At 45.7% G+C, this 15,215-nt stretch overlaps 1 protein-coding gene across 3 annotated transcripts in view; it reads right to left on the reverse strand.

Annotated features, from left to right (window-relative positions):
- The window catches only part of CACNA1H (calcium voltage-gated channel subunit alpha1 H), a 282,063-nt gene that overhangs the window by 182,387 nt on the left and 84,461 nt on the right, over positions 1 to 15,215 (reverse strand). For all 3 annotated transcript variants that reach the window (XM_040356436.1, XM_040356434.1, XM_040356435.1), the window contains exons 6-7: positions 1,559 to 1,651; positions 672 to 1,461 (exon numbers count right to left, since the gene is read on the reverse strand). In XM_040356436.1, the coding sequence (XP_040212370.1) occupies positions 672 to 1,461; positions 1,559 to 1,651 (883 nt within the window). The remainder of the gene's footprint in view (positions 1 to 671; positions 1,462 to 1,558; positions 1,652 to 15,215) is intronic.

The following is a 15,215-nucleotide window of genomic DNA, read 5'->3' on the forward strand; positions in this document are numbered from 1 at the left end:
CCTAAACAAGTACCAATTCAAGTTAGTATGTGATCCACAAGCCTCATAAAATGAACAAAAAACATCCTTTACCTTCCTTGACTGAACCAAATCCTGCTTCATTTGTATCTCACACGCTCCCTCTCCCAGGCACTGCAGTTCACAATGGGAGGGGTTTCAGCAACGAAGGCCGTGCTTTCAATTCGGGAAGCAGTGGACTTAAGCTGCGTACACACGACCATTTTTCATGTCATGGCAAAAAACAATGTTTTTCTCGACGTGATTCCTCTAAAGCCTGCGTCAAAATTGCATACAGACAATCGGAATTTCCAACAAGAACTTTTCTTGTCGAAAAAATTGAGAACCAGCTCAAAAAGTCTGATGGAGCCTACACACGGTCGGAACTTCCGACCAAAAGCTCACATCGAACTTTTCTTGTCAGAAATACCGACCGTGTGTATGCGGCATTAGAGGGGATTTCCCCTACTTTGAAGAAGATTTTCTCTCACTTCCTGTTGTGTTTCTGGGACAGGAAGTAAGCTGAAATCCCACACCAAAAGGGGTAGACAGGAGGTCTATCCCTTCCCAACACTATCCAAAGCTAAATAAAAAATGGTTTTGAGTATACAGTATGTGTACCTCACCAGAACGAAAACAGAAGAGTAAACTTTTAATTAAGTCATCCCTCTTACCCTGCTCTCCAACTAGACAATGCATCTTTCCATAGGAGTCAGTGTTCAAGCTAACTGGGCTGTTGACCAAACTTCCGGGATTACTGCCACTTCTCTTTCCTTTCGGCAACGTGGTGGGACTGGCTTTGCTGGCCGGGGAAGGTAGGATGGTAGGGTAGTTCATGTTGGTATGGTTGAGCCCCACATCCAGTTTGGTGATGGAGGAGGCATTGGAAGACTTACATGATTTAAGCTGGGGCCCTTCATAGTGGCAATCCGCGTGGTAAATGCTATGAACAGACTCACTGTTGGCTGGTGTGTTCTGGTTACTCGGGGATGGTGGAAGGAGCCTCAGTTGATTTTGTGGCTTTATGATCTTCATTTCTACATCACAGATCTCCGGACTGGACCTGGGGCCCCTGGGACTCCCATTGCTTATGTGATAATGGTGGTGGTGGTGATGATGGTGGTGATGGATCAAATGATGGATGGAGGTGATACGCCGCTTGCACTTGCGGCCCCGACCTTGTCCGTTCATGACACTATTAGGGTTGACCTTTTTCCTCCTCTTGTTCTGCCAGTTATTATAGAGGCGCAGCGTCCTTCGTTTCACCTTCCTGAAGATATGGCAGATGTACTTGAGCAGCTCGTCGTAGCAGCTACCCGGCTCGGAGAAGCTGGCGATTGTGCTGTCGTTGGAGAGGTATCGGGCCCGCTGCTCCTGCATGAGCTGATTTTCGCGCTGCTTCGTTTCCGAAAACTGTGTTGCTATGACAACCAGGCACAAGTTTATCATGAAGAAAGACCCCACCTGATGGAACAAAAAATGGACGATATTACATTTGTTCAACTGAAATTAGTACAACAACAGTAATAGGGTTAGACACCAAAGTACGGTAGATACTTACAATTATAAGTAGTATAAAATATATAAAATTGTAAAAAGAATGTGCATCCATGACATAGTACATGATGTCCACCCACCCTTCCAGGGTTATAACCTAGGAGAGAAAAGAGAATATTGGTTACTATAATAATATACCCATACGGCACTGAAAAATAAATCAGAGGAGCCATTTTGCATTTTGATGGGGCAATAAAATGTATGCAAAGCCAAAACATTTCTTCATAAGTCTTGGATACAGTATGAAGGGCTAAACCACCATCAGTTTATTTTCTGATGCCTATACAGTATTTCATTAGGGAGATTGTCTTTCACTTCCTGTCCCATAGACACAACAGGACATGAGGACATTTTTTCGTAAGTGAAGGAGTTGCTCTTGTAAATGGTTGTCCCCAGAATACCCCTCGTCTTTCGTTCTGGTGACCACTCTAAAATGTTGGATTTCCCATTATTTTTGGTCTCTGAGAAGGCCTTGATGTTGGGATTTTCTTTAGATTGTAAGTTCATTGAGCTGGACCCTCCTAACCCTTCTGCACTGAAATGTATTGTAATTGTACCATCCCCTTTATATAATTGTTGGCACTGTATAAATCCTGTATAACAGGGGTCTCCAAACTGTGCCCCATAGGCAGGATATGGCCAACATTGGGGCACTATACCTCCCACTTACACCAATGATGGAGCACTATTCCTCCCACTGACACCAATGATGGAGCACTATTCCTCCCACTGACACCAATGATGGAGCACTATTCCTCCCACTGACACCAATGATGGAGCACTATTCCTCCCACTGACACCAATGATGGAGCACTATTCCTCCCACTGACACCAATGATGGAGCACTATTCCTCCCACTGACACCAACGATGGAGCACTATTCCTCCCACTGACACCAATGATGTGATTTTTTTTTTACTCCCACTGACCACCAAACCTATGGCATTGTTTACTCCCACAAATGCAAGAGCATATTATACTGACCATAGTCTGCCTCCTCTAAAGTTTGAAGGGCAGTAAACTGGCCCTTTGGAGGATGCATTAAGTGGGCGTGTCAAGTGTGGGTCATGGGTGTGTCAAGTGTGGATGGTGGGAGTGTCAAGTATGGGTGGTGGGCGTGTCAAGTGTGGATGGTGGGCGTGTCAAGTGTGGATGGTGGGCGTGCCAAGAGTGGATAGTGGGCGTGTCAATTGTGGGTGGTGGGCGTGACAAGTGCGTGTGGTGAGCGAGGGTGACTATTCCGGGGACTGGGATTAATATGTTGGTATGTATGGAAAATACAAATAAGTATTCTTTACAACATCTAAGGAATGGGTGGGCAGAATATTAATGTAACCTTCAAAGTAGCAGCTGCAGCTGTACACATGACAGGTACCCTTTACCGTCCCAATAATCTTTCATGCAAGGCTCCCTCATGTATTTTTCTGGGTTCTCGTTTCATCTCCGGTAATTAAACTCCATACGGGAGATAATTAATCATAAGCAGACACATTAAAAAGCCTAAACATCACATCCAGCTGAAAGGATCTGCGCTCGCAACGTGAAATTATTTATCCGCTCTGATCAAAGTGCAGTTTGCAATCCTATCCGTAAATAATGGAAATTCCAAAAATGCTTAAAAGGGAAGTCAGCAGAAATATCCCCAGTAATTGGCATACGATCAGGTCCTGTGAGCCACAGGAGGTCCGACATAGGAAGTCACAGCTTACATATATGTCCTAAATCTGAGCCTCACCTTCAGTCAGTCTTTGCACGGTTGTACAGGCCTCTCTGCTGAACTGAAATAGTTTATTCTGATTTCACCGCACACTGTGAGCTTCTCACAGCGTGTATCAGACGATACAGCAAGTCTGATAGAGCTCACCTCATTTTCTGGCTGGATGATGTCCAGCATCATCTAGCTCAGGGGTGTCCAAACTTTTTTCAAAGAGGGCCAGATTTGATGAAGTGAACATGCGTGAGGGCCGACCATTTTGCTTGACATTCTTTGAACCATAAAAATTTGGTCTAAGCTCAAAGTCACCAGCTACCAATACTGAAGCTGCTGACTTTTAATATTAGGACATTTACCTGTCCAGGGATCCAGCTCTGTCCTCACCCGAGCATATTCTTCAATCAGCTTCAGGTCCAGGTGTCGGTGTTCTGACGAGAAATGCCCCCTGTCCAAAAATTATTCCCCCCCCCTGGTACTGCGCTTGCGCAGTAGGGAGCCGCCGAAAGCCTCCGAACATCGGAATTGACGATTAGCTGTAGACGGCGCCTGCGCACAATAGTCGACATTGTGCTCGTGCAAGTCTGCAAGGGGCGGATTTCTTGATAATGGGCACGTGTGAGGGGCGGATGCCTACAGAAGGGGGCGTATTTTGGAATCATAGCCAGTGCTATTTAGCTATGTAACACAAACAATAGCACTGCCCATCATTACTAAATACGCCCTCTTCTGTAGGCATCCGCCCCTCACACGCACCCATCATGAAGAAATCCGCCCCTTGCAGACTTGCACGAGCATTGGGAAGGTCTGGCACAATGTTGGCTATTGTGCGCAGGCGCCGTCTACAGCTGATCGTCAATTCTGATGTTCGGAGGCTTTCAGCGGCTTCCTACTGCGCAAGCGCAGTACCGCGCAGGCATTATTCGACAGGGGGCATTTCTCAACAGCAGCATGGAACTTCACCCACAAAGGCAAGTTCCACTTGTTTGCATCCACCCCCCTCCACTGTCACATTTGGCTTTTTTTGGAGGGGAGCGGGTACCTGGTTTTAACAGGTACACGCTCCCACTTCCGGTCAGATCGCCACAGCGACGTTCAGCTCCTCCTTCTTCCCCCTGCTGCTTTCTGAGACACATCACAGGTCCCAGGAGACTGCTGGACCATTCACAAAGTGCAGCGTGACTTGCACATGTGCAGTAGAAAACAGGCTGTGAAGCCGGAAGGCATTACCGCCGGTTTCCCTTACCCAAGATGTCGGGCCTGCACCTGAAGCTGATTGAAGAATCGGCTCGGGTGACGACATCGCTGGATCCCTGGAAGGGCAAGTGTCCTTAGATTAAAAGTCAGCAGGTACAGTATTTGTAGCTGCTGACTTATTTTTTTTGGGGGAGAATGGAGCCTTAAGTGAGGGAAACCGAAAATTAAACCTAGCGGCTTCACAGCCGGCTTCCCACTGCGCATGCGCAAGCCAAGCTTTGTGAATGGCCCCACAGACTTTTGGGACCTGTGATGTGTCCCAGAATTCTGTGGGGGAAGAAGGTGGGGTGACCTGCCAAATCCAGGTACCTGCTCCCCCCACCCCCCAAAAAACGTCCAAACATTTAAGGGGGGGGGGGGGTGGAGGATGCAGGGAAGCGGAACTTTCCCTTTTGGGTGAAGTTCCACTTTAAAGACACACATAATTCTCTACAATCATCAATACATTTTTAAATTGTAACTTTAGCTCATTTGCCTTTTTTTGCTTGTTTTTCAACCGACACATTTGCCATGCCAATTTTTGCATGAAAACAGCATGTCTGCTTGCCACGAGGTAGCCATTAAGAATGAATGCCACCACAGGATCAACACGTGGTTTTTGCACAGATTCACGAAACACCATAGTGTGGCTGCAGCCCAAGAGCCCCTTCACACTGAGGCCGTTTTCAGGCATTTTAGCGCTAGAAACTGCCTACCATACATTGCAGTGTGACTTTTCACACTGTGGCGATGCGTTTGCGGAACGTTTATGAAAAGTCCTGCAAGCAGCATCTTGGGATCGTTGGGAGCGCTGTAAATAGCGCTCCCAAAACACCCTGCCCATTGGAATGAATGAACAGTTTTTCCAAAGCGCCTTAAAAGTGCTTTGAATGTGCAGCAAAACAGGACTTTTTACCTTTTTTTTAAGGTAAGAACCGCCCCGCTGGTGGCCGAAAAGCGCAGCAGAAACGGGTGGTGCTTTAGCGCTAACGGCCGGGCGCTGCAGTGTGAAAGGGGTCTTAGGCCGCATACACACGATCAGTCCATCCGATGAGAACGGTCCGAAGGTTAATCGATGAAGCAGACTGATGGTCAGTCGTGCCGTGCACCATCGGTTCAAAAACCGATCGTGTCAGAACGCAGTGACGTAAAACACAACGGCGTGCTGAAAAAAACGAAGTTCAATGCTTCCAAGCATGCGTCAACTTGATTCTGAGCATGCGCGGCCTTTTGACCGATGCCTTTGCATACTAACGATCGGTTTTGACCCATCGGTCAGGCGTCCATCGGTTCAATTTTAAAGCAAGTTCTCATTTTTTGGACCGAAGGACAACTGACCGATGGGGCCTACACACGATCGGTTTGGACCGATGAAACTGAACTTCAGTCCGTTTTTATCGGTTCTGACCGATCGTGTGTACGCGGCCTCAGAGCTATGGGCTTCAAGAGTCTCCCTCTAGTGGTTGTTCGTATTTAACTACAATGCTCCAAATTCCCGATCATCAACTGCCGAGATAAAATCAACTCAGGCAATGAGAGAGTAACAGGGAAACATAGAAGAGTGATGCCAGAAAAAGACCAAGCAGTCCATCTTGTCTGTCCCTTTTTTTTTTTTTTTTTTTTTTAACCTTTTTGTATGAATATAGATATATGTTTGTCCCCAGTATGTTTAAATTCACTTACTGTTGACTGACTCACTACCACAGCTGGAAGGCTATCCCAAGCATCAACTACTCCTTTGGTAAAATAATCCCTTCTGGGATTAGTTTTTATCTGTCCTCCTGCCAGTTGGAGGTCATGTCACTGTGTTTTTGATCGTAGCTTCAGATCCTAGTATTTCCAGCCAGTCACACCTGACTGGTAGACTTCTACTGACTTCTACTGAGAGAGAGGAATATAGAAAGGCACACTGTTGGTCTCACACTTTTGTGTTTTTTTCTTAATGCGTTCTCCATTGAAATCAATAGAACATCAAAATGTGCATCAACCCATGTCATGACACATGTTGAAGTATCGCGGTCGCACGTAAACGCATCATGACGCACATCCATGATGCATGTTGACGTTTACTACAAAGTGCATTGCCGTGTGCATTCAATACACTGGATATAACATATTAATACGCGTCAACATGTCTTTTGATGCTTTTCCATTCATTTCAATAGAAAAAGCGTCAGAGCGAAAAATGAATAGGTGTGAATCCAGCCTCACTGCAGGGACAGTGCGTCTGTGTAGGGAATAGGAATATTCTGCTGCCCTTATAATTTAGCTAGACACAGGAACTATTTTTTTAAACATTTAAAAATTCTGATTAAATTAAAAATTAAATATATAAAGCAAAACAAGTTGATCTTATTTCTGGATTTTGGAGCAGTAGAGGGCTGGGTCTCATTGGGGAGATTTCCATTCCCAGAGACACAGCGGGGCGTAAGGGTAGTCCTCTTTAACATTCTCAGATGGTTGTCACCAGAACAGGTGTCCCCATTGGAAGATTTCCCCTCACTTCCTGTCCCTGTGATGCAGGCAGAGATTCAAACCCTTTAATGTTCTATCCCAAATAAAAAAAAACATTTTATATAGACTTTAAACTGATATTAAAAAAAGAAGCAGACAATGATTTTGTTGCTTTGGTAAGGCACCAAATAACAAAGCTACATACACTTCAGGCATCCTGCCCTCTGATCCCATAGAGTGTGATAGCCTGCCAGTTATCCTCATACTTACCAACATTTGGATCCCATACCGTGCGATTCTGCTCACGGTCCGCATTTCATCTACCCACTTTCTTTGTGGGCGTGCCCAAAAAATGCCCACTTTACAGGTTTTCCCACCCACACCCTGCCTCTTAAAGGGGTTGTAAAGGTAAAAAAAAAATCCCTAAATAGCTTCCTTTACCTTAGTGCAGTCCTCCTTCACTTACCTCATCCTTCCATTTTGCTTTAAAATGTCCTTATTTCTGGTAATGGTACCTGAACCTGCGTTGGCAAGGTTTTGTAGTGATTGTCATGTGGCAAATAGCATCTCGAGAAACTTATCACCCAGAGTTGCTCTTTTTGGGGTGACAAGCTTCACGTAATGTGATTTAGTGCGATTTCTGTGCAGTAATTTGCGTGGCAATCATTGCAAAGCCACCTTGCGTTTTACGTGCCATTGAAAATAATGACACCTGAACCTGCGTTTTACTATTGTAGTGCGTTTTGAGATTGCGGGCAGAATCACAGCAAAATGCCCAGGTGTGAACAGGGCCTAACGGAGTGGAGTTTCCCCCTATAAAAGGTTTTTATTGTCTCTCTTTCCAGACACCCTATAATCCTGACGTTGTGTTGGGGTTTTGGCTGGCCGCTTTGCTGTAGGTAAGTTAGGGTTAGGGGGCACAAATTACTTGCCTTGCGCCGGGCGCTGACAATAGGGTTGCCACCTTTTGTTTTACAAATGTTTTATTGTACAAACCAACAGTACAGGTTTACAATAAGAAGCTACAACATATGGTAGACATACCAAATCAGAGCGGGAAAACCTCCACCGGTGTAAAGGAAGCATGAGCAATGATATCATATGAGTCTTAAATGCAAAGGTCCCTGAAACCAGAGAGCCAAATATAAGTCCAGCAATAACCTTCCAGGGTGTTCTGGAGGCCAGAAGATATTTACTATGACCGTAATGAGCCTTTGACCCTTCCGAATGGAAGATTACGATCTAAAAATCGCTTTGTTGGGGTTAAAGCTCTATCTATAGATAAACTGAATAAGGCTCTATGGTTGGCATAACAGTTGAAGCATGAACATAACCATATCAATCTGGGCCATGCCCGGCGACTTGTAAACCTGTGAAATGAGTAGGGTTGCACCTTTTCTTCAAGCCGAACCCGAACATTTTAGTGCCCTGGGACACCGTTGTGTGCCCCAAGGAGAGTAGAAATGTGGTGCGCATATCGTGCTGCAGCGAACAGTCGGTGTGACCAAACTGCTCTTGCTGACATCATCGCCCTTCTCCCCAATGATGCCAAACCTGCCCCCAGACAGCCCCCTGCAGCTCCCGGACGGCAAAACAGATTTGTGTGCGACTATCCTAGTTACTTGGGGAGCCACAACCTGGTCTGAATAATGTGTCCGGGTTTCCGTACCGCCTGAGACCCGGACACGTGATTGAAAACCCGGCCTGTCTGTGTGAATCCCCGGACAAGTGACAACCCTAGCTGACAACCCATAAAAAACTGGCCCCTAACTTTTTTAGCTGGCTCCTAGATTCAAAGCTATTTTTTTCAAGCCCTGCTTGAATGCATTGTTTAGGTTTGTCCTCATATTACATTGAACGGAGTTTGTACAGAGATTGTATAATGACACTTTAATGTGTGCGGACAGCTTAAAGCCCAGCAGAATATATTGGCTTTATAAATGAAGAAAATAAATGACTTCCTCTCTGATCACACATGTACAGGAAATCAGATGATGACTTTTTTCCGGCTGAACAATCCCACTCCGCTTCCGTTAATTATCAGGAGCCATGTTCATTAATATACAGCACAAATCCCACCACCAGAGGCTGATAAGGCTGCGTGCGCCTGGCGTAGTCCTCAGGCCGTCCTCATGGGGCCGCAGCCAGTTCACAGCTCCTCGATTTAGAAGAAAGGTCTGGGAAAGGCCAGGCTGTCTATAGGAGAGAACGTTTTAATGGCTTCCTTCTCAGAGCGCCGTCCACATACGAGGAGAACAGACGGGATCTGTCAGTGCTGCTTCCCAAATGTCTTCTAAAAGTCCAACTAAGATCCCAGAAATAGAGGCCCAGATTCACAAAGGAGATGCGACGGCGTTTCTCCTGATACGCCGTCGTATCTCTGTTTCTATCTATGCGACTGATTCATAGAATCAGTTACGCATAGATATCCCTAAGATCCGACAGGTGTAATTGTTTTACACTGTCGGATCTTAGGATGCAGTACCGCGGCCGCCGCTGGGGGGAGTTTGCGTCGTAAACCAGCGTCGGGTATGCAAATTAGGAGTTACGGCGATCCACGACGGATTTTCGCGTTCGCTACGTCGCCGCTAGTCTAGTTTCCCGTCGCAAAGTTAGTCGTCGTTTTGGGTGCCCCAACTTTAGTCAGCAAACATATTGCTGTCTAAAGTATGGCCGTCGTTCCCGCGTCGAAATTTAAAAATGAACGTCGTTTGCGTAAGCTGTCCGGGAATACGGAATTACGCTACGCGCGTCGCAGTTCTAAAAAATGACGTCACTGCACGCAAAGCACAACGGGAATTGCGAAACGGAGCATGCGCAGTAGGTCCGGCACGGGAGCGCGCCTAATTTAAATGGCACACGCCCATTTGAATTGGCCCGCCTTGCGCCGGACGTATTTACGATACAATCGCCGCAAGTTTCCAGGTAAGTGCTTTGTGGATCGGGCACTAAAACTGGAAACTTGCGGCGGTGTATCGTAAACGGGTTACGTTACACGGCCGCAAATGTATGTGAATCTGGCCCAGAATCTGTTCCAGTCTTACCTTCCATTTCCCTTTATAGGAGGTGTGCAAGGGCAACTAAACGTGACTGCGAAATTTAAAGCACTCGTTCACCTTTGAGCGATTTGAAGACACCAGATTTCCATGGTATTCTATTGTGCCCGACTACATGTTGCTTAACGCTCAGGAAAAGTACAAAAGCTTCTTTGGGGCATTATCTCTATTTTTAACAATTTCATGGGAAAGTAGCCCAGGTAGATAACATGTATACATGTTATCTACCTGGGCTACTTTGCCATAGTATGTACTTTTTATATAGATATAGGCCTAGATTCACGTACCCCGGCATAAGTGTGGGCGGACGTAGCGTATTGTATTTACGCAACTTAGAGAGGCAAGTGCTGTATTCACAAAGAACTTGCGTCCTAAGTTACGGCGCCGTAGCGTAAATGTGCCGGCGTAAGCGCGCCTAATTCAAATTGGGAAGAGGTGGGCGTGTTTTATGCAAATAAAGCATGACGTTTTGAACGTACGGCGCATGCGCCGTCCGTGGACGTATCCCAGTGCGCATGCGTCGGATAGAATGCCTAAGATACGTCGAACACTGCCTACGACGTGAACGTAACTTACGCACAGCCCTATTCGCGTACGACTTACGCAAACGACGTAAAAAGATACGCTTGTTCCGACGTCCATACTTTGCATGGGCTACGCCACCTAGAGACCTGCTTTATCTTTACGCCGGCGTATGTCTTACGTAAACGGCGTAACTAATTGCGACGGGCGTACGTACGTTTGTGAATCGGCGTATCTTGCTCATTTGCATATTCAACGCGGAAAACAACGGAAGCGCCACCTAGCGGCCAGCGTAAATATGCACCCTAAGATACGACGGCGTAAGAGACTTACGCCGCTCGTATCTTAGTCAAATTTAAGCGTATCTGGTTTCCAGAATACGCTTAAATATACAACGGCGCAGATTCAGACTTATGATGGCGTATCTACTGATACGCCGACGTAAGTCTCTGAGAATCTGGCCCATAGATCTTTGATTTACTGTTCGGACACTGTACAATCTTTGTCATAATCCGGGCACCTGGGGATGGCATGGGGTATGTCACACATGTGAGAGTTCTGCTGACACAAGTGAATGGTCCTCTCTATGCATCATTTTTCTGCTAGGCAGAAACCTTGTCCTTGAGTTGTATATTTGTGCCCATTATCCGTATGTGAGATTTGATAATTTCCCCTTTCTTACACAGAATCCCTTTGCTTGATGCTGACAAATAGGTCCTGAAGAAGCGAAAGCGAAAAAGTTGACCAGCTTTGTCCAAGCACTAACAGGGATTCGCACATACTTATGTGTGGCTCTTTGATAGAGAGCCTAATATCTTGTTTTTAAATGTTATATTGTCAATTTTTATAACTGTATACATAAAAATTTATACTTTTTCTATTAATTTTGTATTCCTTTTCTGGTACCTATAAAGGCTATAAAGTGTATCGAAAAATACATAGAAAGTTGAAAAAATGACTGAAGGTCCGCTTTAAGAATCTCAGATTTAGGGGAAAAAAAATCCCCAAAAATTGTCTGAATTCTGAACTTTATACATAGTAAAATCTGTAAAGTGTTTCCCCCTTCAAGACTGTGTGAAGAACTGATACTAAAATAAAAGATAATATAAACAACATAAAAGAATAATAAACTGAAAATGGAATAATTAGGGAGGAAAAGTCTGAGAAATACGATGTGTTTTTTTTTTTTTACCGCGCCAACAACAATTTCCAATTGCTTGTTTCCATTAGCGGGCTCAGTGGAGTGGGGCCCATCTATTTCAGAACAGACACACCAAGAAAATCCGTTCTTCTCACTCCAATAATCAGCTCGTGTATCTGGATGTTCAGACCCACCGATACAGAGTCCTGAGCTTCACCTAATCCTCAGACTGCTATACAAAGAGGATTAGTAGGTTGATGTTCCTGTATGTCCATGTCCCCAGACACTGGCCGTGGAAGAGAATAAATTGGTACTAAATCGAATTTTACGCCTTGGAGTAAAAGGTCACTGACCCTTATTTCCAAGGCCCTTTCCGGGTCATGTAGTGGACACAGGTGTTCCCATTACAGAGCGGTAATCCATCTTGTCTGAGCACCAGGAGATGGTCAAGAATAGCCAAAAAGAATAATAATGTGCCCTACAAGGGATCTGTATGATAATTAGCTGAATACAGCAAGGGTGCTGAAGGATGTATTGCAATGCTGAATTGGTTTCCTTTTGGTTGTTAGTATTTATAGGCTTTAGTACAAGCATATACAGTTGCAATAAAAAGTATGTGAACCCTTTGGAATGACATGGATTTCTGCACAAATTGGTCATAAAATGTGATCTGATCTTCATCTAAGTCAGGGGGTCTCCAAACTTTTTAAACAAAGGTCCAGTTTATTGTCCTTTAGACTTTAGGAGAGCCGGATTGTGGCCAGCAGGGGCAAAAAATGTCGACATCATTGAGAATATGGCCTCAGGATTGGTGGTCAATAGGAGGGGTAGTGCCCCTATTAATAGGAGGAATAGGTATCATTGGTATCAGTGGAAGAAAGAGTGCCCCATTGTTGCTGTCAGTTGGAGGAATAGTGCCTCACATCAGTGGAAGGAATAGTGCCCCAAGGGCCGGATAGAAGCTAGCAAAGGGCCGCAGTTTGGAGACCCCTGATCTAAGTCACAACAATAGACAATCACAGTCTGCTTAAACTAATAACACACAAATAATTAAATGTTACCAGGTTTTTATTGAACTCACCATGTAAACATTCACAGTGCAGATGGAAAAAGCATGTGAACCCTTGGATTTAATAATCCCCAACAATGAACCTCTCCTATTCCCCCCTTGTCTGTTAAATATACCAATAAAAGCGTTTTGGTATATCTATGTAACTATGCAAAAATATACCTGATACTGACAGAAATCCAGTGAGTGTCTAACTTCCTTTACTCTCTGACTTGTCATAAGTAGCATTAAGCTACAGGTGGGTATAATAGGACAGAAAGAGTGTCAGGAGGTTGCAGTCCCGATCACAGCCATGGCAAAAGTTTCCTGGGTAGGCATCATAGAACAGAAGGAGTGGCAGGAGGCTGCAGTCCTGCTCACAGCCATGGTTAAAGGTACTTAGGTAGGTATCATAGAACAAAAGGAGTGGCAGGAGGCTGCAGTCCTGCTCATAGCCATGTTAAAGGTACCTAGGTGGGTATCATAGAACAGAAAGTGTGGTAAGAGGCTGCAATATCACTTACAGCCATGCTGAAAGCTACCAAGGTAGATAACATAGAACAGAAGGAGTGGCAAGAAGAGGCTATAGTCTCGCTCACAGTCATGGTTAAGGTACTTAACAGACTAGGGCACAGGTGTCAAACACAAGGCCCGCGGGTCGAATCCGGCCCTCCAGGCTATTTCATGTGGCCCTCACGCCTCTTCTGCAGCTGCCGGAGAGCTCCAGCCCTCCTCTGGTCCTCCTCCAGACCCTTACTTTTTGCTTTCAAGCAATGCATCCAGCTTCTTCCCAGCAGCAGCATAAGGTAACGGGGGGTGCACTGTGATGTAAGGGAGAGTGAGGGACTAAACTTCTGATAGTGGGGGCTCCTGACATCTAATGTAAGGGGAGGGGATGCGCTGGACATCTAATCTTACAGATACAACCGGTCCTTTTGAGGGCAATCATAATGCTGATGCGGCCCACGATGAAATTGAGTTTGGCATCCTTGGCCTAGGGATTTATTTTTTGGGGTTTTTTAATTGGGAACGATGAACTGGTAATCCTAATGGCACACCGCCCACACTGGAAATCACACTCGTACTGGGAAGCTCAGTTCCCTTGCGGACTACGATTTTAAAAATAGTGCAGGGACTTCTTTCCTGTGTGTTTAAATGAATGGGCTCTCGCGGCCCGCACGGCTGCACAGGTGTGAACCTAGCCTTAAGAGAATGTGGGAAGTTTAAATGAAATCAGGCCTAAAGGTGTGCAGAGTGAAGGTTCCCATTTCATCATACTAGCAGTGTTGCTGGGGTAGCAGTCCGCCGATTGATTTTCAGTTGTCACCATATTTTCGAGGTAACACTAAGAATTCTCATGAAGAGTAATTGTTTTTCTAACTGCATTAGGAGCCGGGGAGCCAGTGACACATTGCTGCTACAGGTTACAGAGTGAATGAAGATTTAGGAATTCTATGCCTCGCTGGAGACCTAATCCACCCCCCCCCCCTCCATTCCCCGGCTTCCCCTGACCGAACTCCAGTAATCATCCAGATGGGCAGTGATGTGACAGACAGCGAGCAGGAGAAAATGAAAAGGGAGATCTTTTATTTAACGCTAGTGACAGTGCCGCTAATCAGATAAGACGTGTCGCCCGTTAACAGCGTGTGACAAACTATTCCAACGTGTCACCGTTCCAGCATGGGGGCTGAAAGACCGACTCGCTTCTATTTTAAAAGATTTCTTCCAGACCAAATATGAACATTTTCTATTCAATGCTGGCAGGCAGGTTATTTATTTTTTATTTTTTTGCTCCCTTTTGTTCTGGTAAATCTAAAATTAAAAACATTTTGTTATATTTGTTTGATAAGGCAAAAAAAAAAAGAAAGGAAAAAAAAAAATGTTGATCCTGCCAGAAATCCAGTGCTGACCTGTGTTACCTTAAAGGAGTTCTCCAAGCTAAAACTTTTAACCCCCGCTGTGCCCGGGCTGTAAAACTATACAAAATAAACTTTCACTTACCTGCCTACGATCCCCCGTTGTTCCGATATCGCCGTCCCGTTCTCCGGTCCCGGTCTCTTCCACTTCCTGCGGGTCGGTGACTCACAGTGTGCTCAGCCTATCAGCGGCCGCGACGGGACATTGCTGCGGCCGCTGATAGGCTGAGCGCACTGTGAGTCACCGACCCGCAGGAAGTGGAACAGACCGGGACCGGAGAACAGGACGGCGATATCGGAACAACGGGGGATCGTAGGCAGATAAGTGAAAGTTTATTTTGTATAGTTTTACAGCCCGGGCACAGCGGGGGTTAAAAGTTTTAGCTTGGAGAACTCCTTTAATCAAGGTATCCGGAAGTGTGCTAGGACCGATCCACCCTATAGGCTCACTATGCAAGCCGCTTAGGGCCCCGCAAAGCTGCAGGGGGCCCCTTAAATTACTAGAGGCCCCGCCTGGTGAGAAGTCATTTTCGGCCCCTCACCCCGCTTCTCAACTCGCTGGCTGCATGGGAGAAGA

Source organism: Rana temporaria, chromosome 6 (genome assembly GCF_905171775.1).
Source record: "Rana temporaria chromosome 6, aRanTem1.1, whole genome shotgun sequence".
Lineage (NCBI taxonomy): Eukaryota > Metazoa > Chordata > Amphibia > Anura > Ranidae > Rana > Rana temporaria.